Source organism: Pteropus vampyrus, unplaced genomic scaffold (genome assembly GCF_000151845.1).
Source record: "Pteropus vampyrus isolate Shadow unplaced genomic scaffold, Pvam_2.0 Scaffold436, whole genome shotgun sequence".
NCBI classification, from domain to species: domain Eukaryota; kingdom Metazoa; phylum Chordata; class Mammalia; order Chiroptera; family Pteropodidae; genus Pteropus; species Pteropus vampyrus.
Window position 1 is genome coordinate 1765309 of NW_011889217.1, and position 24856 is coordinate 1790164.

A 24856-nucleotide genomic window follows, 5' to 3' on the forward strand; every position below is an offset into this window, starting at 1 on the left:
TGGCTCAGGATAGTCTATATTCTACATCCTATTCCACATAGATTTGCATAACTTCTTCCAGTCTGTCTGCCTTTTACTACCCTTTAAACTGGTGTCTGATAAATGCTTTCAGTAAAGTCTCGCAGGAGCTCAGGGCAATTGTTTGCTGTAGTTATTCAGTCTGGAACATAATGCAGTGTCCATCTGCAAAGAGTACTATTATTTCTCCTAAGAATAAGCATCCTACAGTGCAGTAAGAATCCTGCCTTGACCACTGGCCCAAGCCTGTCCAAAGGGACTCATCAGGGGCTTTAGAGCTTGTGTGTGTGTGTGTGTGTGTGTATACACATGTATCGGGAACTACTCCAAACAGTGACTTGGTACCTATCCTGTTGCTATAGGATGAAGGATCAGAAATCAGCCTGAAAATACTAAGTAATTGGGAGGAACCATAGGGAAAACATCACTGGAAACAACAATGATTTATCTTCATCTGGCCAAGAGTGAACATAAGCCCTTTAGTTAAAGGCTCGACCCTCTGGCAAGGAAATTCCTGTCCTTTTGCATGGAGGCTTTCTAGCAGGTTACCCAGAAGTAAAATGAGGGCCTCTGACTTGTGATGGAACTATCCAAACTGGCCGGGATAGATCTTATAGATCACCACCAAGTCCCTCTGTCTTGAATAGGACTGAATCCCTTAGATTCAGTATATGGCTCAAGGGAGTAACTTCTGGAGACTGCTCTACTTTCTGGTCACAATTCATTACCATTTCCTCTGCCACAGCTACTATCATAGCAGGGGAACTAATTACCCTTCTGGGTATGGGAATTCAGGTGATCGATGAGAGAGGATTGGCCTGGCAGAAATGCATCAATATGGCCCTGACCCAGATCCTGGAATTGGACTTTGTCCACTTTATTGAAAACAGCTATGTCCTGAGAGCAGTTCAGTTACAGATGGGCATGTTTATCTTTAGGACACTCCCTAGGCTGCCAGGGTTATCACTGTAACATTCATGAGATGGTCGATGAGATTCCATGAGGGATTTCTTGATTCTAGAAATGGCTTCACTACCTCATCATGCAGATGCCTGAGAGGTAATTGAAGGAACATGTTCACTCTCCTTTGCTCATCCTAAGGAATAGGCATTCACATTTACAATAGTAGAGGAAGGAAAGGGGATCCCAATTTATTCAGTACTAGAAAAAGGGAGTAGAGTTCATCCATTTTATTACGTGGAAATTAGAAAACTTTAATCACAGCCACTGGACAAGTTTCTTTAGAAGTCTGAGTAAAGAATTTTTTGCATAAACAACAGACTGTTTTAATCTTAATCTATGTACACATATCACATTAAGATAAAGTATTCTTCAAAGTCAGTTGCAGGTTTGGGGTTAAGTGCTGTTGGAGAACCCAGCATTTGTTTTTTTTTTTTTCCCCCTGTTGTGACTCTGCTGAGTAGAGACTAGTTCTTCCAGATTGTAAAATTTCATCTTTTTTTCCAAAGAACCCCCTGTTTGTGATTCTTGCCACTGCTAAGATTATTATTTCCTGGATTAATCCATTACTTTTACCCTGGCCCCTCATTTGCATTTATTTACGCATCTGTCTTCCTCTCATTCTCACAGCCCCACCAGCAGTAGTAGGTATGGCTCCTCCTGTAATGTGAGCCAAGGAAGCTCTCAGCTGAGTGAACTAGACCAGTGTCATGAACAAGATGATGACCATCGGGAGAGGGCCTCGATTCATTCCTGCCACAGCTCTGGCAGCTTCTCCAGAGATGGCCAAACGGGTTTTGGAGAACAAGAGAAAGTCTTGGAGGTGATGGGTGAAGAAGAGAAGGGGAGAACGTGTGAACCCAAGGAGACGAAAGAAGATGTCACAACCCATCCTTCCCCAGATCTGGTGCTACAAAAAGACCACTTCCTAGGCCTCCAGGAGAGGTAGGTGGTGGCTGTTTTGAGGAGCTCACATGGTTTCCTCAGTACCTGCATTGTGATATTGCTGAATATAAGTGCTTTGCGTTTTTACCCCCACAGCTGGGTATGGTGGTGATCAGAGTACTGAGGCTTAGCTCTACACTGCTTCCTTTGATTTTTGGTATAATTCTCAAGATATTTTGAGGATCCCTGAAGAATACTTGGGTTCTTTGTAGTTAGTTCCAGTGTACCAGGCCTTCTTAAGTCTGCAGTCCTTGGCTTACTAATTGACCCCACATATGGCAGCCTCCGAGTCTGGAACTGACCTGAGCCCTGCAGATGATTTAGTTCAAAGTTGCTGCTTTGAATGAAATAGGCTTTTAAGTCTATCAATGTTTAAAATTCTTTTATGAACATTGCTTTTTTGTTTATTTGTTTTAATTTTTTCCTGGCTGAGGAAACCAGGACAGAGTTAAGAAAAAATTGGCCAGGAAGCCAGATCTAACCCACTCCTCAGCCTTCACAGGGCCTAGAAGTGTATCTCGTGATTGGTAGCCAGAAGAAAAGTTTTAAAGATGTCCTTTTAAACAGTCTTATAATGAAACAGTACAGAGGTTGATTGTTATTATAGAGCTAAATTGGTCAGTAGAGTTACCGATAGGTCGGGGCAACACAGGGATTCTCAGTCTTGGCACTGTTGACATTTTGGGCCAGATAACTCTTTGTTATGGGGAATTATTGTATGCACTGTAGGATATTTGGTAGTATCCCTGGCCTGTGCACACTAGATGCCAGTAGCAATCCTCAGTTGTGACAACCAAAAATGTCTCCAGATATTGCCAGATTTCCCCTACAGGGCAAAACTCCTCCCAGTTAAAGCCGCTGGGGTAGAGAGATAAGGGCTAGATATGATTTAGATTCTCAAATTTTAGGCCTAATAGTAAAGGCTCTCAGTGAAAGATCAGAACAGTGAATGCTGATTATGTAGTAAAGGTTAGGGAATGGTTGGTGTGTCTACTCCACCACTGAAGGTGTAAACATATTTTCTCTTCTTACTTTTTCCTGATCTTTAGTCATCTCTGGTGGCTCTTCTAATAGACAAGAAATCCAGGAGATAGCTCTGGACCAGATTTATTACTGGGTTGACAAACCACTGAAAGATGGCTTTTTGTAGACGTTAGACTTGACAGATAATGTTGTCTGGGTAGAGTTCTTGGTAGAGCAGAAGTGCCCAGCACAAGTATTTGTCCTTTTCTACTGGTCGTGTCCTCTTAAATCCTAGCTGTGCGAGTGAACTTGACTTCTACCTTAGCCAGAAGTGCCTTCAGATGTTTTAAACAGTAGACTCAAATGGTATTAGAGCCCAGCGTATATATTTTACCTGTGTAGATGGTGGACACTTGTTTGTTGCCTTGGAAGTAGATCCCAATGGGAGATAGGAGGATAGGAGAAGCATTATCACTGAGAATCAACCATTGTTCCACAGTTAAGGACCTGATCATGATTAGTTCTAATCCAGGCTAGTATTTATCTCTCAAAGATACTTTATTATATTTATTGCTCATTTCACTGAGGATGTTCTTGAAGCAGCTCAAGGAATAAGATCATGGCAGAAAAAGGACTGTGCTTTTTTACTTAGTACTTCCAAAATACTTAGTAGAGCAGGAAAGCTTTGCAGGAACTAAATTCTGCCCTAAGAATGCTATGTAGGATCCCCAAGGGAGACTGGTGGCCTTGAGAGATGAGGTGAGGTGAGAGAGTTACTCCAAACCTTTCTGCATAGTTTTAATTCTAGACACTAATTTAGAGCCCTTGCCATTACTTCTAGCATCCCGATCCTGACTGTCCCAGTGAGCGGCCTCATGGGGTGAGTGAAAGAAAAAAGAGGAAGGAAGAGAGGGAACAGATGAAAAGCTAGGAGTTGTCATTTTAGAGGGAATTTTTTTCACATTGGATATTCATGAAGATGCTGTTTTAGTGGCCTGAATCACTAAACAAGTATAGCATAAATATAAACCATTTTATTTTAGATATTTGACAGTTTTGCCTTGAGCACTGTTACCTTGTCGTCTGGGATATTTTAAAGGAACATTCTTTTCTTTGTTACAAGTTTTCCTGAGGAGAATGCATCTTCACCATTTACCCAAGCCAGAGCACACTGGATCCGAGCAGTTACCAAGGTTCGACTCCAGCTGCAGGAGGTAGGAAATCTATTGTTCTAGTACTAGTTGGACAATTTTTCCTTTTGAAATTGGGAGACATATGGTGCCTAAGAAGCAGTCAGTGATTAGTCATCTTCTTAAAGTGTGCTTCTGGGAATGCATGACAAGTAAGCCAGAGTCTTTAGAGATGGGAGGTGGCCATTGTCTTCCTTCTATGCTAATTAATGGAAATCAAATAGACTTAGTGTGTTCAGAGCCTGAAGGTAAAGTTAAATGCTATTTTAAGTACCTTAATCACCTCAAGGCCATTTTATTTTGAGTTTAGCACATGGGACTATTTCAAGGCCTCTTGGGGTCACTTGTTATTTCATTTGGCCAGCCACTAGCACTGTATGGCTGACCCATACAGGGTCAGAAATTTTACACAGTGTTCAGAAATTTCTATGGGGTTCCCTAATTTAAGGCCCAAAGCATCAACCAAGTAAGATCTGAAACAATGTAAAAAAGTAATAAAAAAAATAAAATAAAATTTTTAGTGTTGTAAGTTTGAAGTGTCCTTATCTGTGTGTCAATAGATAGTCTTCAGGCAGAAAGGATGTTTTAAATGATGACAAGTGGCTATTAGTATAATACTTGACAGATATTAAAGATGCAAGCATGCTCACATGTGTAAACACCCTTAAATTTTGTCCAAACTTAGGGAGAAGTTGTCAAAATAGTAGTATAAAGAGCTCCCATATCCTCCTCACGAAGATACCCCGGTTTTTGACATTTTACATTTGCTTCATCACTCTCCATTCATTATGATTAATCTTTTTCTGAACCATTTGAGAGAAAGTTGGAGACTTGATGTTCTGTCACTTCTAAATACTCCTATTTGTAGTTCCCCAAAACAAGGCTACTTTCTTATGTAACTATCCAAATCAGGAAATCAACAGGGACAACACTATCATCAAGACCCCCATGCAAATTTTTCCAACCATCTCAACAATGTCTCTTTTCTCTTCTGGTCCAAGATTCAATACAGGTTGATATTTTATATTTACTAGTCATGACTCTTTAGTCTCCTTTAATCTGGAACAGTTTCTCAACTTTTCTCAACAAATAGTATAGGCTTTTCATTTTGTAGTATGTTCTTCATTTTGGGTCTATCCAGTGTTTCCTCGTGTCCAGACTCAGGCCATGCTTTCCTGGTGGGAATTAACCAAAAATGACGCTGGGCTCTTTATGAATTGCATTAGAAAGTACATGATGTCCGTCTGACCTATCCTTTGTAATGTTAACTTTAATCAACCAGCTAAGTTTGTATCAGCCAGGTTTCTCCACTATCAGAGCACCATTTCTTTTTTTTTTGTAATTGTTAAGTGTTTTGTGGTACAATGCTCTGAGACTATGCTCATATCTTGTTCCTCATCAAATCTCCTCTGCCTACCAGCTAAGTATCCATTGATGACTTCTGTATGAATCTACCACAACCAATAGTGGTTGCCAAATGGTAACTTTCTGTTTTTACTATCTTTTCTACATTTATTACTTGGCATTATATGTGCCTACTATGAGGAAGAGATTTCCCTTTTCTCCCATTACTTTAAATTAGCATGGACTCATGAATTCCTAATTTATTACATTACTTATAATCCCCTACTATCATTTGTTTTGATGCTCAAATTGTCCTAGCTTCATAAAGCACTGTTAATTTGACCCTACAGGGAGAAGATAATGTGTTTTTTAAAATTTATTTAAGACCTTATTAACAGGTTCTTGGAGTTTGTTGACTTTTTTTTGAAAAAATCAAGTTGTAAACTTTTATTACAAAATAAAAATGAAGTTCTTAAACATCTCCACTTGACCAGATGTGAAACAATTTAAAAACCTTTGAAGGTGTATTGAGAAAAATCAGGATTTAAAACAAACAAGCAAAAGCAACACGTTTGTCATTACAAAAATAGATGTCTTTAGGTAAAAATGATAAAAACCCCACACTAGAAAGATAATACAGATAGTTCTAGTTATCTGGTCAATGGGCAAAAAGCAAGCACTTAAGGTCTTTAGCTCCAATCTTTCATTCATTTCTTATTGTTAGAATTTCATGTTCATTTCTTCTTGTTGGATGACTAAACTGGATGACGGTGGAGACCCTATATGCCTTTCCAGTCTTACCTCCTTTTGCTACTCTGTTTAGTCAACATATCCAATATATAAAATTATTTAATTTTCAAAATCTCAGAGACTTTGCCAATTTCCCATGCTTGAAATACTCCTTCTCCACCTAGCTAACTTTTCATTCACATCTTTTAAAACCCACTCAAGTGTTAGTATTTTGGGGGTAAAGCTTTCAGATTCCGAACATACTTTTTCTAGATTGTCATTTACCATGGTGTAATGGAGTTATTTGTTTGCTGTTACTTCTCTGTGTGTTTGTAAGATCCTTGAATGCTGGGGCTATGTTTTTCATTGTTGGTGTTCTAGAGCCCAATATAGAAACTAGTAGAGTGCTTAGCCAACTCTTATGGATGTTCAACTAGCCAGAAAAGCCCCTCAGCATTTCCACAGAAGTCTCCCTGTGCTTCTTTATCCTGTCTTAATTAATCCTATTTTTATTTTTCCCAAGGCTTGGCACCTAAAGTCAATAATAGCAAAATATTAACTATTAATATTATAATTTTTATATACATGAACATAAAGTTACTGAATCTGGACCATATTATGGGTAGATTTTTAAATTTTCTTTCTTAGATCAATTTTGTGAGCTTTATTCTGGGTCATTAAATATTTTTTGAAAACGTGATTTAATGATTATTAATATGTTAATAATATTCCATCATGTAGATGTTCCATACAATTCTTCTTGTTTCTTTACTATCATAAATAATGCTATGATGAACATCATATACATAAGTCTGTTTTCATTTCTGATTATTTCTTTAACTTAGCTTTCTCAAAGTAGATTCAAATAAATTTTTGCGTGAAAGAGTATATACCTTTTAAAGGATTTTGATAAACTTCTTACATGTGTTTTCAGAAAAGTTTTTCCAGTTTGTACTTTGAGTATTTGAATGCACTGCACCAACATTAAGTATTATCATCTTAGAAGATTGTTGCCAATTTGGCAGAAGAATAATATCCCATTGTTGTAATTTGCATTTCTTTGATTATTTGTGATTTGGATATTTCCTGAAAGCTTATAGGACATTTATACTTCTTTAGCTGGTACTGCATTCAGTAGACTTTGAGGAACTAACAAAGAAACCTAGCTCCCCTTAAGCCATTCCTATAGAGTGTCAGCAACTTGAAGAAGAGATCATATAGGTCATCTCTGTATATGGATTGGCTGAGTACCTGGCCATATGTACATAATAAGTGTTTGATGACATTGCTAATGCTGATGAGGCAGTAATGTTGGTAGTGTGGGTGGAATGGATATGATTCTGTACCTTATTTGGCTTAGCTGCAGAAAAATCTGGGGGAGTAGGTGAGACTTTTAGCTCTAGAAACGGAGACTGCGGTGGCAGCAGGTGGGTGGGTGTTCCAGGTGGAAGGGACAGTGAAGGAGAAGGCATGGAGGTAGGCCGTGAGGAAGCCTTGACAGAAGCTCTTAGGTTGCTAAAGAAAGCTGAGGAAGGAGAGGCTTAATAAGAAGAGATAGAATTGAGCAAATAGATTGCTGCTGGTCAGCCTGAGAGATGGATCAGCATTTTCTCAGGAAGGATCATTAGAACAAAATAAATTGGCTCTCTCCGGCAAAGTTCTTTTCTTACTTATAACTCTCCCAAGCAAAGAGACTTCCTTCTTGTGCTATAATTGAAGCCCTGAAATAGGGATTCCCCTTGGGGAAAAAATGAGGAGGCTGAAGGGGAGCAGGCCCTTGAGGACCCCATCTCTTAAACTGAGATGCACCAGGAAAGAACTCTTTCTATAACTTTAACTCCAGTATTTTGTTCTGTTCATGGCTGCCTATCTTAACTTCCGTTACCTCCATTCTTTGCTCTCATGGAGACCACCAGTTATCCTTTTTTTCCCTCATAATATTTTAGCCTCTCCTAATTATTGCTACTCTAACACTTAAAAAACAAACCTGAAGAATGTTTTGAATAAGTAATAAATGTAAAAATATAAAATTTTACAAAAAAGGTATGTATAGTGCAAAGTTCCCCTCCTTCAGACTTCCAGGCCTCTCTCTAGTCCTCATTTCTCCCATCTCATTGTTGCCTGTGTCTTGTGACTCGGTCCAGAGATAAAATGTGCATTTATAAGCATGTATGCATACACATGCATATATTGCACATATTATCCTTTACCTTTTTTTCTTTTACTGCTATATTTTGGAGATTTTTCCTTATTAGTACAAATAGAGCTACAACATTCTTTTAAAATATCTACCTAGTATTTATTTTTGTGGATGTATTATAATTTATGTACTCTGTCCTCTATTGATGAATCTTTAAGTTGTTTCTAATATTTTGCTACCACAATGTTGTAATGCAAATCCTGTAGTAAGCCTGAATACTTCCATATCTCTCTTAACCACAGCTTTTAACATCCATTTTCAAACTTCATGGAAAACCCTACTTAAGAATAGGTCCTACCACTGCTTCACAAACTAGAGAGACCTGTTTCGATGAGACCTTAGGTGCTGCTCTCAACAGGCCCCTTCTGCCCTTTGGCAAACTGTAGAGTCCTTACTTGATATCTGAGACCAGAACTGATACGTTATCTATTGACCGAAAACTGGCTGTTCACTAAAGCCCTTTTTGGAGGAGACTGTGCCTTTCTTTTTTATGCCCCATGTATTATGGGGTCAAGAGTGAGGCTTGGTTTTCTCTGGCTCCTTCTGCCACTTCCAGGCCATTACTAGATCTTTGCATAACCTGTTTTCACACCCACCTTCCTTGTTTCAGTTCGATCCCAACATTTCTATAACTTCATTCTTTGAAAACTTAGCACCTGCATCACAATTTTCCTTTTAATATCAACCAGTGCCATCATTATCATCATAGTAACCACATTTATTGAATGCTACTATTCCTGTAAGTGCTTACATGCATTACCCAAATGAATTTCTCACAATAATTCTGTGATTTAGGCTTATATTATTAAGCTTTTACAAATTAAGAAACTGAGCTTTAGAAAGATAGAAACTTGTCCAGTGTCACCTAGCTAGTAAGAGTTAGAACCAGATTCAAATTTAGATCTAATTAACTCCAGGGCCTGATTCTTAACACTTTTTTCTACCATCGTAACACTGGATTTTTTTTTTTTTAACCACCATAATCTTAGAACCCTGTTTTCCAAAGTGTGTTCCATGGGACTCCAATTTCTAGAACTGTTAATAGGTTGTTTATCATTGGATAAAGAGTTCCATGCTCAAAGAAATTTGGAAAACATTGAGTTCCAATAGAGTGTAACACCAACAGATTGCTTTATCGTAGGACTTGTCAGAAATTTGAATATATATAAGCTTGTTGTGATTCTTCAAGAGGAGAGTCCAATATGCACAGTGTTATTGCAGACTTATTTGACCATGAAAATCTGTATTGGAGAAGCATGCTGTAGGATTTGTTTTCCAAGGAGTACACTTGAGGAAAGTCTGTCTCATGATTTCATTGTCATTTCACTAAAACTGCATTTGTGAAGGTTATCAGTGAGCTCATAGTTACCTAACCTGGTGGTTGCTTTTAAGTCTTTATCTTATTGGACCTCTCTATAGTATTTGACAATCCTAAACAGTCTTTCCTGTTTTGACATCACAGAAATCATCCCCAACAGTACTCCAGCATTTCTTGTCTTCCTTTTCTGATTTCTCTCTTTGCTCACTTTTTTTTTTTTCCTCACTTTTTAAATGTTGCTCTTTCTGGGGTTCTTCTCTCAATATTTTTTTTCATACAACTCTGCATTCTTTCTGTGGAATCTCATCCATTTTGTCAACTACCACTTATGTGGATTGCTCTTCTATCTGTATATCCAGCCCAGATCTCTCTCCTGAACTCTAAACCCATATTTATAACTACTTGTATACTCACTTCTCTCATCAGCTTCTCAAATTCAGCATGTTCTAACCAAAAGACATCATCTCTCAAAACCTGTTTTATGCCCTGTATATTGTTCCCATGCTCCCCAAACCAACCCTGAGCCCACTAAATTTGATTGGGCTTTTCAGAGGTAAGAGAAGATAAAGCTACCCCTTCTATAGTGTAGAATTAGGAGCACGAATTTCACTTATTTTCAAAAGGGAGGGAAGGATAAGTTTGATGTCTTGTTGTACACATAATAGGCACTCCATAAATTCTGTTGACAGCATGAATTAAAAGAATGGAGAGTAGGAAAGCTAATCATTTTTTACTGCTGTTGAGTGGGAACCCAGTGAAACTACTTCTGATGGCTAAAGTGGCAAGGAGCCAGTGCCACAAGATCTCAGGCTTTTGTAGGGATATAGACTCCTGGGAGCACTGGGTTCCTAGGATAATATGCTGTATGGATCACTTAGATGAGGCTGTTTTGCACACCCTGGGGCCTGGAAGGAAGAAGTCAGTGGAGTGCCTTACCCTGACGAGTAGGGAAGGGGGCCAATTGCTGCCCTAGGCACTGTGGGAAAATTTTCCAAGAGTTGCTTTTGTGTGCTTGTCAGGAGAAATGCTTAACATTTCTCAAGGTTGGTTGGTTTGTTTGTTTTTTCCTCTGAAATATTCTGGATGCCTTTATGGTTTGGATCTGGATGTTTATCAATGGTTGGTCTTCTGTAAACCTTGGATCAGGTTCTAGGCTGTGACTGAACCTTGTGAGTTATTAAACGTTAACATCTGGGACTGGGATTTGGGCAGCTTGTTTGAAAGGGTGGAGCTTGGCTCTGGTTTCTGAGGAGCATATCAGAACATCTCCCAGGAATGCCATGATAACATTGACCTGCCTAGAATCAGAGGAAAGTATCAGATATGGCAGCATGCTTTAACTCCAGCTGGCAGTATTTTCTGAGCATACTAAAGGGAGGTAATTAATAAACTTTTTGTGGACTAAGTCTGATTGATGCCTCTGTACAAAATTACTTGCTTCCAAATAAGCAAAGCAGCCCTTCTTGCTTCGTACTACCTTTTCTGACTCCAGCTGCTTGTCTGACCATCCAACCAATGTGAACGTTTGATACTGGCTAGGAAGGAACTCTTCCTCTGTGAGAGAAAATCCTTTGCCCAAGTTATCCAAAAGGAAGCAACTAATATAATTTTTTTCATTTTAAATCAAGCCAACTAGTAAGTGGGTACTGCTGGTTCCTGTTGGGGCTATTTGTAAGTCATTTTCTTATTATTTAAGAGTTTATAGGCCAGAGGGGAGATAGACATAATTAACAGTTAAATATTTAAATACTTCTCCCACCCCAGACACTTTTCTCAGTCTTTTTCTCATTTTTCTCCATAGCGTTTCGTAGTGTTTTTGAAACTCTACTTGTAACTTCCTGTTTTCTTGGCTTCAATTATCCTAGATCCTCCTAATTCTCTTCCTTTCTTTCTTATCTTGCCTATCTCTTTTCTGTCTCTCTTTCTTTTTACAGTTTTCCCCTCAGGCACCTTTTAATCTCAGATCTTCTCATCTCCTCAGCCTCTAATCCAGAACCATTAATTAAGCAATCACTGTAAGGCTAGTACTGCGCTGGATCCCTGGCTTGTTCTAGGAAGCCAGTAGACTTCTAACTAGCCTTCCTAAGCAGATGATTCCCAGATCTATACTTCCAACCTCCCTTTTCCCCTTAAGTTCTACCCATCATGTCTAGTTATCTACTAGTTATTTTCTCCACAATTTCCCGATGTTTGAAACTTCCCTCCTGGGCCTATTTCTCTTCCTTTGTTCTGTATTTGTATTAAAATCACTATCATTCTGCTAGTCACCCACTCAAAGTCATGGTGTCATTCTTCCTTCTCTCTTGCCTCCTGCATTGGATCATTTGCCAGATATTGCTCTTTTTCTCTCTATGATTTCTTTTATCTTTCTCATCTTCTCTGTTCTCTTTTGTGTTCAGGCCCTCTTACTGCTTAGATTATAGTATTAACCAGGCCCTCTTACTGCTTAGACTATAGTATTAACCTTCCAATGATTTCCTTTTACTTTTCTTGGGATCCAGTGTATGTACCACTGCCACTTAGGCGCAGGGCTCAATTTAGATGTCACCCGTTGAAGCCTTTCCCAAAGGTAGAATTAGATACTCATTTTCTATAGTATTTCATATATAGTCGACTTTGGTTTTTAACATGTTCCAGAATTGTGTGAAGGCTTTTGCCTTCAAGATTACATATTTCTTAACAGTATACACTGTATGATTTCTTTTATATTAAGTTCAGAAACAGGCAAAAGTAATCTGATGTCTGACTTCAGGATAGTGATTACCTTTGGGGAAGGGGGTTGGTAGTGACTAGATATGAGCACAGGGGGCTTCTGGAATTCTGATAATGTTCTCTTCTTGATCTGAATTCTGTTTACATTGGTATACTTTTGATTTGTACATTTTTTTCGTGTGTTTATTATAATTCAGTAAGAAGTTTAAATAAAGGCTAAATGAAAATAGCATGCAAATAAAGAATAGGGACTGTGTCTATTTAACTTTATATTCCTGATGCCTCACATCCAGCAAGCTCATATGCGAATGAATGAATGAGTGAATGAATGAAAGAAAAATGAAAATTTCTTCTCAAACATTAAATTTTCATTCCATCGGTAGTTAAGTGATAGTCTCAACTTTTTAGCCTGATATCCATGACCTCCCATGACTTGGCACAACCTACTTTTCTAACCATATTAATTGTGAGGCTACACTGTACAGCTGGAAATAGTTGGAGCTTGAAATCATCCAGAGCCTGAGTTTGAAATATGGCTCCACGACTTACTAGCTGTGTTATCTTAGGCTCAGGCAAGTCACTCAGCCTCTTAGAAACTTAGTTTTATCATCTCCAAGTTGGATATTATTTGCCTCAGTGATTGGGATATAGATTAGGGAAGACATATAGAGCAGGGCCTGGCATGTTGTTAACATGTAATAAATGTTAATTTCCTTTCCTTTCCAACAACATACCTTCCTTTTTCTCTTTTTCATATCTTTGCTCATCCTGTATTTTCTACCTTGAATGCCTTTTCTTCCCTTCAGTTTTCACATATCCAAATATTATTTGTCCGTCAGGATCAAGCTCAGATAGCACCTCTTTCACAAAACTTTCCATGGTTCCCATCCAAACCAGCACCTTGAAAGCTGGAAATATTTTCTTTTCTCAAATTCTCATACATCTTATCTGTGTCTCTTATGGGATGTATTAGTCACTCTCTCTAACCTTTAGGAATTGCTTAAGGCTGCCCTCTCACTCCAGGAGCTCTAATTGGGCTGTAATGCTGGAGACAGGAGCTCTGTCAGTTGGAATAAACTGGGGCATGAAAAGACAGCTTGAGAAAACTACTTTGGGTCTTTGAGATTCTTTTTAGTGCCTTCTCTTGCGCTGGGAGAAATTCAGATATCTGGTTAAGGATGCAGATCCAGGAGCAAGGGTTCAAGTTGCAAACTACTTGACCTGTTTTTGAGTTGGTCTTCTGTTAAAGGCATCTTTATGGCCCAGCCTGGCTTATTGAGGTCAGATGCCATGTAGGAGTTAGAGTCTGAAGTCTTAGGTAATCAGGAGTGGATATTCATCTGGAATGTCTTCCATGCCTAATATGCCTTTAGGCCTTGGTATACGTAGGTAGAAAAACAGAGTTCAGGGATTCAGATATCCTATTCCTAGCCACTTATTTTCTTGTTACATCTGCTTGCTACTTGCTAGATTGCAATTCCTAGTATAGCTTCTAATAATTAGTAGACAATCAGCAAAGTTTGTGAAACAATTGCTTAAAAGTATGAAGTAGTATTACAAGGCCATAAGTAATTGGTTACAAAAGGAATGATGAACACTTATAATCGAAAATAGTTGCCATGGGACTTTAAAGTAGCAAACAAGCCCTTTAAATTAGGATGGTTAGAGAAGTCTTGTCAGAGGAATCCCCAGATAGTACTAAGTCAGCAGTTATTAAGTATCAGGAAATGCCCAAGAAATAAGATAATATGAGCTTTGAAAGATGGAAATCAAGGGATAACTTGAATTCTGTGTTTACAAGCATATGTCATTAAGGAGATCCATGGCTCCTTGCAAGTGGCAAGTTGTATTTTTTCTGTAAACAGTGCAACTAAGATTTACCACCATTTCAAAACAGGCAGTTCTTAAAGTACAGTCATAGTGTGTAAAATAAGATTTCTTGAAGCCAAAGGGAAGAGGTAAATTGTAGGAAATAATCTCAATTCCTTAGGCAGGCTTCTCTTTGCTGGTTGTCATCTTCAGGCATGCTGGGGAAATGTGTTTATTTGGTTCACACCTGAGGACATTCAGACATAAATAGAGAAACATGAGAAAGGGCATTCTAGATGAAAACTGACATCCTGGAACATTTCTTGTGACAGGTAAGATAAAAGCTGTTGACTGGTTTCTCCCTAAGATACTCTTCCTTCTTGGTTTTTGCTATCTTTCCCTCCAAGTCCTTTCCTTCTTTATGACAGCTCCATCTTTGTTTCCTTTACAGCATTTCTTTTCCTCTGCTTGCCCTTCAAACTTGGTGATTCCCAGGGCACTGTTTTCTACATAATTCTCTTCTCTAGATACTCTTATGTCTTTTCCTATACACTGGTGGATTCCAAATTGCTATCTGTACCTCTTTCATGAGCTCCAGACTCGTATATTCAGCTGCCTATAGATATTGTCACAAGAACTTTCATAGGCACCTCATGCAATGTGTTCAAACTGTACTCATTGTTTTTTCTTTCTCCTTCACCTCACCTCCTGTATGTCTTTTCTCAGTATATAGCACTACCAGTTACCCTAAGGCAAAATCTAACACTTTTCTCCCTCAGGGGCCTATGCCAAATGTCATAACAATTCCCTTGTTAGGTTATGAACTCCCTAAGGGCAAGGATTATGTCTTTTCATCACGCCTGGTATAACTCTTAGGTATTATTAGTATTTGTTTATTATTTATTAGAAGAAAAATTTTGGTAGAATTGTATTGATAATTTCAGAAGTACTGTATTAGTTTGTGAGGGCTGCCATACCAAAGTGACACAGACTGGGTGTCTTAAACAGCAGAAATTTATCATCTCACAGTTCTGGAGGCTAGAAGTCTAAAATCAAAGTGTCAGCAGGGTACGTTCCTTCTGAGGGCTATCAAGGAAGGATTTGTTTTAGTCATCTCTCCTTGGTTTGTACATGCTCATCTTCTCTCTGTGTCTCTTCATATTGCCTTCCTTCTATGCGTATCTCTGTCCAAATTTCCCCTTTTTATAAGGACACTGGTCATATTGTATTAGGGACCACCTTAACGTCCTCACTTTAACTCGGCTACCTCTGTAAAGACCTTATCTCCAAATAAGGTCACATTCTGAGGTCCTGAGGGTTAGGAATTCAGCATATGAATTTTTGGGGAACACAGTTCAACCCATAACAAATATGAGGGTATTTTTTACTGTTTAGGTTCCAAGTCTTGTTTTGTGAAAGCACTTGCTAAGGTTTTTAGCCTCCTCACCATACTGGTTTTTACTCTTTGATAGCACTCTAGACAGAGAAGTAGTAAGGATGGGATGGCACATTCAGTGAGTGTAGAGTTTGGTTTGACCATACTTAGGGAATGGGGAGCTGGATTCCTTTATACATAGGTAGATAAGAAAGAACTTTTATAATACGCAAAGGACTTTTTCCTAAGAGCAGTCACAGGAGTTTAAGAAAAAGAGTGACAAAATCTACATTTTAGAAATAGCCCTTTAGCAAATTGTCAAAAATGGATTGGGAGTAAATGGGGTGAGAAGGAAGTGGTTCTGGAGGATGAGAGACTGGGAGGGTGCATATTCTGTAATTGCTCAAGTGAGAAACAATGAAGCCTAGACTAAGGTTTGTAGAGAAGGGGACAGATTTTATAGATAAGAAGGTAAAATAGGTTAGACTTGGTGAAATGTGACAGGGGGTCAAAAGATTTTGCAAGAGATTCTGTCACTGGATAGAGACTTAGAATACAGGGATTCCAAGGATCTTGTGTCTGAGCAGAGTGGTTATCTGTGTGTGATTGATTTTGGGTGAGCTGACAGCTGAAGCCTCCAGTGCCAACACTAACAATAGGCTTTCCCTTGGCATTCTTTGATCTCCAGGCTAAGTCTATTTTTTTCCAGGCTCATCTAGTTGAGTACTTCCCTTTCTTCCCACCATGCTTCCCTGTTACTCTGTCAGAGGTCCCCAAATAAGGATATGTCTCCTTTAGGTCTTCTTTTTCCCTTTGAACAATCGCTGGCTTCCTATAACTCAGTGCCTCATACCAGATATTTTGAATATATGAAGAATCCTATATGCTGGCTAGAAACATATTTCGAAAAGCTTATAGAAACAGGGAACTACTCCAAAGAATTCTCCATATTTGGGTTTACCTAAAGATATATCAGAACAAGCCGCAAACAACTGAAAAAGATATTCGATTAGTATTAAGACAGTCAGAACATAGTTTCCTTTTAGTATAAGAGGTTCACTTCCCCCATAAAATTTCAAATTTTGGATTTTCATTAGAGAATCCTCAGCATATGGTCCCTTGGCTTCCTTGGGGTATAGAGATTGAGGCAGGACTGATGCATTTTATGGGTTGGACCGGGATGTATATAAGCAGATACTAGTTCTGGACCAGCCTTGATCCTAAATCTGGAAGCTGTGACTTTTGACCAGGTTTATGTGAGAGGGCAGGAGACATGTAGACTGCTTTGATTATGAGTTTTTAATCATTTTATTTTAGGATGGAAATGGGGCCACGGCTTTTGGAGGTACAGGCTGGAAACCTAACCATTTATCTGGGCAGTTCTGAAGAGTTTATCAGCTCTTTATGTTCAGGTTTTTGCTAATCAGAGACAGTACTTGACCTGATTGTAGAATTGAAATTTGTCAGCAATCTGTGACTCCTTGGGCCTGCCTTACAGCTTGTCAGGTCTGATTTAGGCTATGTAACAGCTATGTCTTAGCACATCAGTAAAGTCAGCACATTTCTGCCAGGCTCATCTCTCCCCTAGGGTGGCATATTCCTGAGGGAAGGAGAATCGTCTCCCATTGCCCATCATTCTCTGCTACCTATTATTTCTGAGTAGTTTATGGAGAGCAAAATTCTATAAGGAAAAAAATGGTTTTTCTTAGCCACCAAAACAACCATTTCCTCATGAAACAATTCCCAGCTGTGTGAACACATGCTGGCCTCTTCATATTGCTTCTTAGTGGAAGAGAAGGAAAAAAGTCACAAGCTTTCTCCTGCACAAGTGACTTTGGCTCTACCTCTCCTTTGTACGCTGTATAAGTGTTTGTCAACCTTTGGAGAAAAGGTAGGAACTTGCTGGTCCTGACCCAGCTACTCTCTGGCAGTGACATCTGAAAAGGCAGGCCTGGTTTGGAGCAGGCACATTTTTTGCTTCTGGACCAGTTTTATCCGGCCCCAGGAGGACTTAGACTGGTTTGTATGAGAGGGGAGAATTGTGGTTGGCGAGCCCCCCTCAGTATCCCTATGACGCCACTCAGATGTGTTAGCTGAGGATGAATTCTGTGCGCCAGGTGGTCTTCTGACTAACCCACCCATTCGGTTCCCCTTTAGAACTCCTGCAGCTCTGAACCTTCCCACAACTCTGCGTGAGTGTCAGTGTTTCATGTTGAATTTCCATCTTGACTCATCTGTCTCTAGGCAAAGATCCTTGTAAAGATTTAAATTGGGAGCCAGACCTTGAGAATGTCTGTTCAGAGCATTTCACGGCTTCTGGATAAATGCCTTTTCCTTCTTAACCCAATCTGTTTTTCCAGTTCTGCCCAGCCCTGCTTTGAGGAAGCTTCTCAATTGAGGTGGGTGCTTGTGACCTCTAAAAAGCACCCCCATCCTTTTAGCCTGCCCAGGATTCCCAAGAGCCATATCCACTGTGATAAGAGGGCTGCAATGTTGCTCACATGGCTCAGGAAACTGAAATTATGTGTCTTTCCCAAAATGCTAGTCCATTGAGGATGTCTTATTGTCCTTTGGTCATATGATGTATGGTACTCTGTGGGCCCTGTTGAATGGTGGCAGAACGAGCCCTGTTTTTTTTTTTTTTTTAACCAGAACTTAGACTTACTGCTGTTTTTACCTCTTTCCCACTTATTCTTCTTGGCTTTTGCTAAAACATGGGAAAGTGGAACAATATAGAGGTAATTTATGTCAAAACCGTGACTGTAACTAGAGATAGCATGTTGTGTGTGCCTCATGTCCTAAATGCATTTTCTGTCTGAGCCTTTGCTTATTTGAAAATGCATTAGAAGAGAGGCTGAATGTGTTTGGGTAGGCAGGTGGACAAGACGAAGTTGCATTAGCCTCTGGTATAATATCTGGAATCCTCAGCCAGGTCTAGGAGCCACTGGTGGATAAAGCAGGAAGAAGTAGGTTCTTTAGGCAATGTCCTAGCTCTGAGGATCTTCTTGTCTTGAGATTCGAGCTCTCCTTAGTCTAAGATGCCAGGACCCAAATCTAATAATGACAGCCTCTGCTTTGGGCTCTTTATGAGTGACTGCAGAGTTGGGGAGGGAATTCTAATTTAATCAGCCTTCCCTATATTTCTTTTAAACCCTTTTTACCTCTTTCTCCTAGCTGAAATGTGGGAAGCTCCATAATAAACTGGCTGTGACTTTCACCGAATTTGACAGTTTTGAATGTTTTTTTTTTCCTTTTTTTTTCTTTCTGTATTTAGATGTGTCTATAGTTGCACTATCAGCCCTTATCTCTTCTGTCATCCAGCCAGCTCCTGACTGGGTTAGGAAGTTTTTGCTCTGCTGTCAGTGTTGGTTGCATAATGAGGTGGATGGTTAATAAATGGGTTGTTTAGCATCTCTTGGAATCTGAAATTTTTTTCCTTAGTTGAGGGGGAAGCAATGTTATTGGAAGAAGACAGTAGGGAGGCAAATGTTGGCTCTGGAATCAACACTTTCTCCTCAGGATCTTGGATAAGCCAACAAAATCATTCTTAGTTTAAAAAGCCTGTTTTATCTACTACGTAGAGCTGCAGTGATGGGTTCTAGGGTGGCTCCCATAGAATGACTACCTGATTCCTGGCTAACAGGGCCGTGTTCTATTGTAGATTGTCACGTGGAATGTTGAAGGGCAGCAGAAGTAGCAAGATTGGAGCACCTTGTTTGAGCGTGCTGGGTAAATCAAACTTACCCACCTGCCATGTACCCACCTGCCATGGGCCTAAGGAAGAAGTGGTCCTTTTCTCTTTCTATCAGGCTCAGAGGAGGTAGGATAGGAGTGGTTTCACAGGTTTGTGCTGGTTGGAGCTCTGTATCAAGAAGAATTCTGAGGTTCTCTGGGCTCCAACTGTGTTTCTCTTGTTTTGTGGTAGCAGGGTTATATATTTCATGTATGTGGCATTTTATGCTCCAGGGCTTCAAGGGTCCTTGGCTTACTTTTGGCAATGAAAAAGTAAGTTGCAATGAACAACTTGAGTGCTCTTTGAAGATAAGGACATTCAATTTCCTAATGAGTGCTCACTAGAATTGTTGAGTTATTAGGAATTAATGCTATGTGAGAGCTACCTGACTAGCAAGTCTCCATGGAGACAGATGTCACTGGCAAAGAAGGACTGGGAAAGTTGGGATATGATACCAGGGCCTTGAACCTTAGACAAGTTTTGCTCAGTGTGATATCACTTTAGTCTTAGTTCCTAGTTCTAGATCCCAAAACAGTCTGTGGTCCTAACTTCTGCCGTAGAGGGTCCATCTCAGCCCACCCAGCTTCCCCTACTTCTATCTAATCATTGCCTTGGCATGGCCTAAGAGAGTTCTTGTTTTCCTGTTGGTTCTCTTGCTGCGACTGTTCAAGAACTGGACTAGGTATCTATTCTGAGAACATTGTGCTGCACTTGGGCACATTACCTGTTCTCTGGCTTCACCAAATGCAGACAGCAGATTATATACATACAAAAACAATCAATCGAAAACCAACGAAACAAAAAAACCCCAGAACTTGTCTCAGTAGAAGGGAATACTCCCTTTGTATTGTGCTCCAGCAGTTTCTTGCTGTGTTGTCTTCCCTCTGAGATACCTCAAAGTATAGGGCTCCTTCTTATGTCTCTTTATATCCTATAGCTCAGACATGAGAGAGGTGGATAGGCAGGGAAGAAGAGAGGAGGGGGAAGAAGAATGAGGGGGAGAATGGGGGAGGGGAGAGAGTAAGATCTATATTTAGCGAGAGGGAGAGACACTCACCAAGGGTGTGTGAGTGAGCTTGCTGGCGAGGTTTATGTGTGCGTGAGTGTGCTGGGGAAGGGGGTGTGTGCTCCAGGAACGTGTGAGGAGGGCTGGTGCCCTATGGGAGGTTGCAGGCAGGAAGCAGCTGGAGAGGAGGAGGAGCAGCAGCAGGAGCAGGAGCTGCCCTGCTTTCTCTCTCAGTCTCAAAGCCTGGAATCGATTGAGTTAGAATTCCACATCCAGTTGAAGTTTGGCTGCTGTTAGCTTCAGCAGGCTAGTCGTCAGAATCCCCCTCAGCAGAGAGGTGTGGACCAGATTGGATTCCTAGGTTTGTAGCCAGCGAGACTCCTGCCCAGCCTCTCACTGAGGGGATTTCTCTGCTGGGCATTGTTTATCTCATCAACTTTGCACAGTGGAGCCAGCCAGCTGGGTGCAACTGAGAATAATAGCTCCTTGGCTCTGTTTGTCGATTGGGCACGCAGCCGTGCTGTGGCTTAGAAAGTTCATCCTGTGGCTTCTCTATCAAACCAAGAAGTGCTTCTGAATGGATTTCCTCTTAAAGACAGCACTTGCATTCTAAAACTTGAGCATTTGTGGTTTTGTGTTTTTGTTTTTGTTTTTTTTCCTTTTCATTTCCTTAACTTATTTTGGTTGCAGCAGCAAGGTAAGTGGTATTGAGTGTATGACTGACTCTGAACGACAAGCAGGGACAAAAGCAAAGCATTTGTGGGTGGAATATGGAACAGGCTACATTAATTACATAACTGCTTGAGCCAACTTGCTGGTGGGGGTCATTATAATTAGTGAAAAATAGCATATTCAGCTCTGAGGATAGAATCTTCACGTGCACGTGTTTCTATGCTGATAATCTGACCATCCATTCTTCCTTGGTACTCTCTTGTATGTATATAAATAATCCATCCAACCCTCTGCATGTGTTCATACTTACATACAAATAATCTGTTTCTCCCTCTTGATATGTCCATATGTTTATAGATAACCTGTTCATTCCTCTTCGTGTATACATACATAAAGACAACTCATTTCTTCATCTTATATGAATATACACATCTCTCCCTCCGTGTGCATACGTATATTATAGATATCTGTCCCTTCATCTCATGCGTGTTTGCATATACTCAGGTAACTTTGCTATTCTTGTATATGCCTGTGAATATTCAGAAATCTTTTCATTTTCCGTGTATGTGTGTGTGTGTATTGCCCTCCTGTCTAATGTATTAATTCTTCCCTCCTGTGTATGCATATGCCATATAAACAGAAAAATCATCTTGAGTTTTCTCAGTCTTGAGTGTGTGCACACATGCATAATAGATAATCTGTCTATTTGTGTCATACATGCATGGTAAAAAGAGCACTAACTTTATAGATTGAAGACCACCCCCCTTTTAAATCCTAGCTCTACTAAGTGACCTTGGTCAAATCATTTAGCCTCTCTCAGCTTCATTTTTCTCATTTGTGAAATCAGAATAATAATCCTTCTGTCCTACCTCACAGTATTGTTGTGATGATAAAATAGGAATCGTGTCAACTGTAAAATTTTAAACAAATATAATTTTACTGTTATATGACCCTCTAATGTGAATTGTGTAGGATAGTATGCCTTGACCCAGCTGCATTGAGATTATGCTCTTGCCTGTAAGAGGTCTCTTAGTCTTCCCTGGGAATGGGGTAGATTCTTTTGAAGTGACTAGGTTTATCCTGTGGTTTCACCCAGAGTATTGGAAAAAGCTACACATAACTACAGAGTATCTAGAAAAGGTCAGGTTGAGAGAGAAAAAAAGGTTTTGTCCTAATACTTTGTAGCCTTAAAAAGGATTAACCTGTCAGAATAAGCTGCTTCCAGCTAGGATCAAAGTGAGCAGGTAAAAAGATGAGCGAAAGAACAGAGTATTCTGCTGCCCCTGAGATGACAGTCTGCTCTTTGCAGTGAGCATCTGCTGCCAAGTTTTGAAGGTTCTCCAGAATGTCCCTTGCCCCCACCTTCTAGACCCACACTGTCCAATATGGTAGCCACCGGCCACATGTGGTTGTTGAATACTTGCATAGTGGCTAGTCTAAATCAAGAATTGCTGTAAATGTAAGATACATACCAGAGTTCACTGACTCACTATGAAAAAAGGAATGGAAGTATATGATTAATAATTTTTTATGTTGATAATATTTTGGATAATGAGTTGTGTAAAATATATTGATATTAATTTCACCTGTTTCGGTTTACTTTTTTATGTGGCTACTAGAAATTTTTAAATTACATGTGTGCCTCACATTATATTGGACAGTGCTGCTCTAAACCCATCATCAACACAAGGATCAGGGCAGCTCTTCCAGTTGGAAGGGCAATTGGAAACCCCATTGATGGCAACCCTAGGAATGACAGGAGCAATGGCAGGGTCTCTTCCTACCAGTCTCATATGCTGTAGAGAACCAGCTAATTACTAGCCTCTAGAAGAAGCTGATGCTGCCATTACCCTTTTTATTTGTCTGAATGAGCCCCCATAAAATTTTAAGTATATTTGGGGAAAAGTGTTCAGCTTAGTTTTAATGAGGGTTGTAAGTCATTAATCTAGAAGGAATCTTAGAAGTTAAAGGCAGCATGTTGTTATGGAAACAGAAGTGGAGTAGAAATTAGGAGGTTTGGATTCAAACTCAGCCCTGTCATCACTCATTTATTCTTTCCATGGCACTGAGTTCTCACTGTGTGTCATGCCGTATTCTTGGCATAGTAATACTGTGTGCTCGAAGAATTCATAAAGAAGGCACAGCTTCTAATGTAATGGCCTTTACACATACTGTAGATTCTCAAGCAGAAACCTTCCATTTAGGGGTCTGCCAAAGAAAAATATTAGCAACAACAACAACAAGCGTGTCATTTCAGGTCAAAGTTTATAAACTTGAGTAATAGGGCTTTTGAGAAGCTAGAGTAGCTGCCCCGCCTAAAGAACTTCAAATTTAAAATTAGGAAAACTCAACTATGGTAGCCTACTCCATAGGCTAGACCACAATGTAGTAGGAGATTCCAGGGCCTAGATTATCTTTAAATGACTCTTCTGATTTTCTGATTTTATTTTCTGGTTCCTTTTATTCAGTGGCAAGAATTTTGTTTCTTTGTTTGTTTTGAGTATCAGACATGCCAGACACTGTTTTAGGTTCTGGATAACTTGAGTGGGTTTGGTATTTTTAGGGAACCCATATCCCCAGGAGATGATTCTTAATTTCAGAGTTCATCCAGAGTTCAGAATCCCCAGGAGGTGATTCTTAAGTTCAGAGTTCATCCAGGGGCAGTGACTACCAATTCAGAATTCGGTTTGGAGGGTTTTGTTTGTTTATTTAATATGGAAGCAAGTTTCTTTGTTTGGGGCTGGGAGAAGTTGCTATGGCAGCTCCAGTTGGAAATTTCCTATTTGTCAGTAACACAGGAAACCAGGTAACTTTGCCTTTGGTCCTTCAGAAGTCCTTCAGGAAAGGGCACTGAATAAATGGCTGTGCCATTTGCCCTGTGTGTGGCTGGCCAGCAAGTGTTGTAGGCACCGGCACTCTTGGTAGGGGCACCTAGCAAGATATCCAGGAAGTTAGGCCAAGATTGTCTGGAGTATTGATCTGAGGTGCAGAAGCAGATAGGCCCTAAGGTAACTTGGCCTTCACTGAAGCAGTAGCAGGAGAGTCCACTTCATTTTTGTTCCTGAAAAAATGCCTCATCTGGACCGAAGTGGGGCTGAGTTTGGAGGACCTGGAAATGAGTTCTGGTCCTCATCAGCTTGCCTCCTATAGCTGTTTTCTTCACCTTATGCTGTCAGGTTGCCTGATGGAGGATGGCAGGCCTCTGTCACCTGAATGAAATATTGGGGACTGAATGTTTTGCTCCTCCCTTTTCTTACCTTAAAAAGAACTTCTAGAAGAAAGCAAGAGTAACAAAGAATGTCACTCTAATGATGGGCTTCTAGGCACTACTATGGACCATTAGAAGATACTGGGAAGGATAGGGGTCCGGGGCTGGGATAGAAGTCAGGGTTCAGTCAAATTATACCACTTCGCAGTTGCGTGCTTGGCTTAGATATTAGTTTCCCTGCTTCTTTGTCTCAGGGACTTGCCATGTCAGTAATAACAGCAATACTGTAATGTTTTACAGTTTACTAATTACTAGTCTCACATTTTAGCTAATAACAGTCCTAATGACTTCCTCACTTTACAGGTAAGGAAACTAAGGTCCAGAGAGGTCAGGTGTTTAATCCAAGGTCACTGGTAAAGCAAGACTAAACTTAAGTCTTCTGATTCTCAGTCTAGTAGCACTTTTTCATGGCTTCATGTGGCCATATACAGAGCTTTTATCTTGGTTCAGTAAGTAAGCTTTTTCCTTGAACAAACTTGAAAGGCTAATTATCAGCTCCAGCCCTTCTAGGGCCAAGGACATTGTTCAGAGCTAATACCAGATGCCAATACCTTGCATAGCTGGGGAGAAAAGAAAGGGATGGCTTTGGAAATACAGATTTTGTGCTTGTGGGA

General features: G+C 39.9%; 1 protein-coding gene across 1 annotated transcript in view; it reads left to right on the forward strand.

Moving 5' to 3' along the window:
• Window positions 1-24856, forward strand: part of UNC13B (unc-13 homolog B) — a 139620-nt gene that overhangs the window by 60876 nt on the left and 53888 nt on the right. Inside the window, exons 7-8 of the mRNA XM_023524062.1 lie at window positions 1609-1923; window positions 4010-4100. Of these exons, the coding sequence (XP_023379830.1) occupies window positions 1609-1923; window positions 4010-4100 (406 nt within the window). The remainder of the gene's footprint in view (window positions 1-1608; window positions 1924-4009; window positions 4101-24856) is intronic.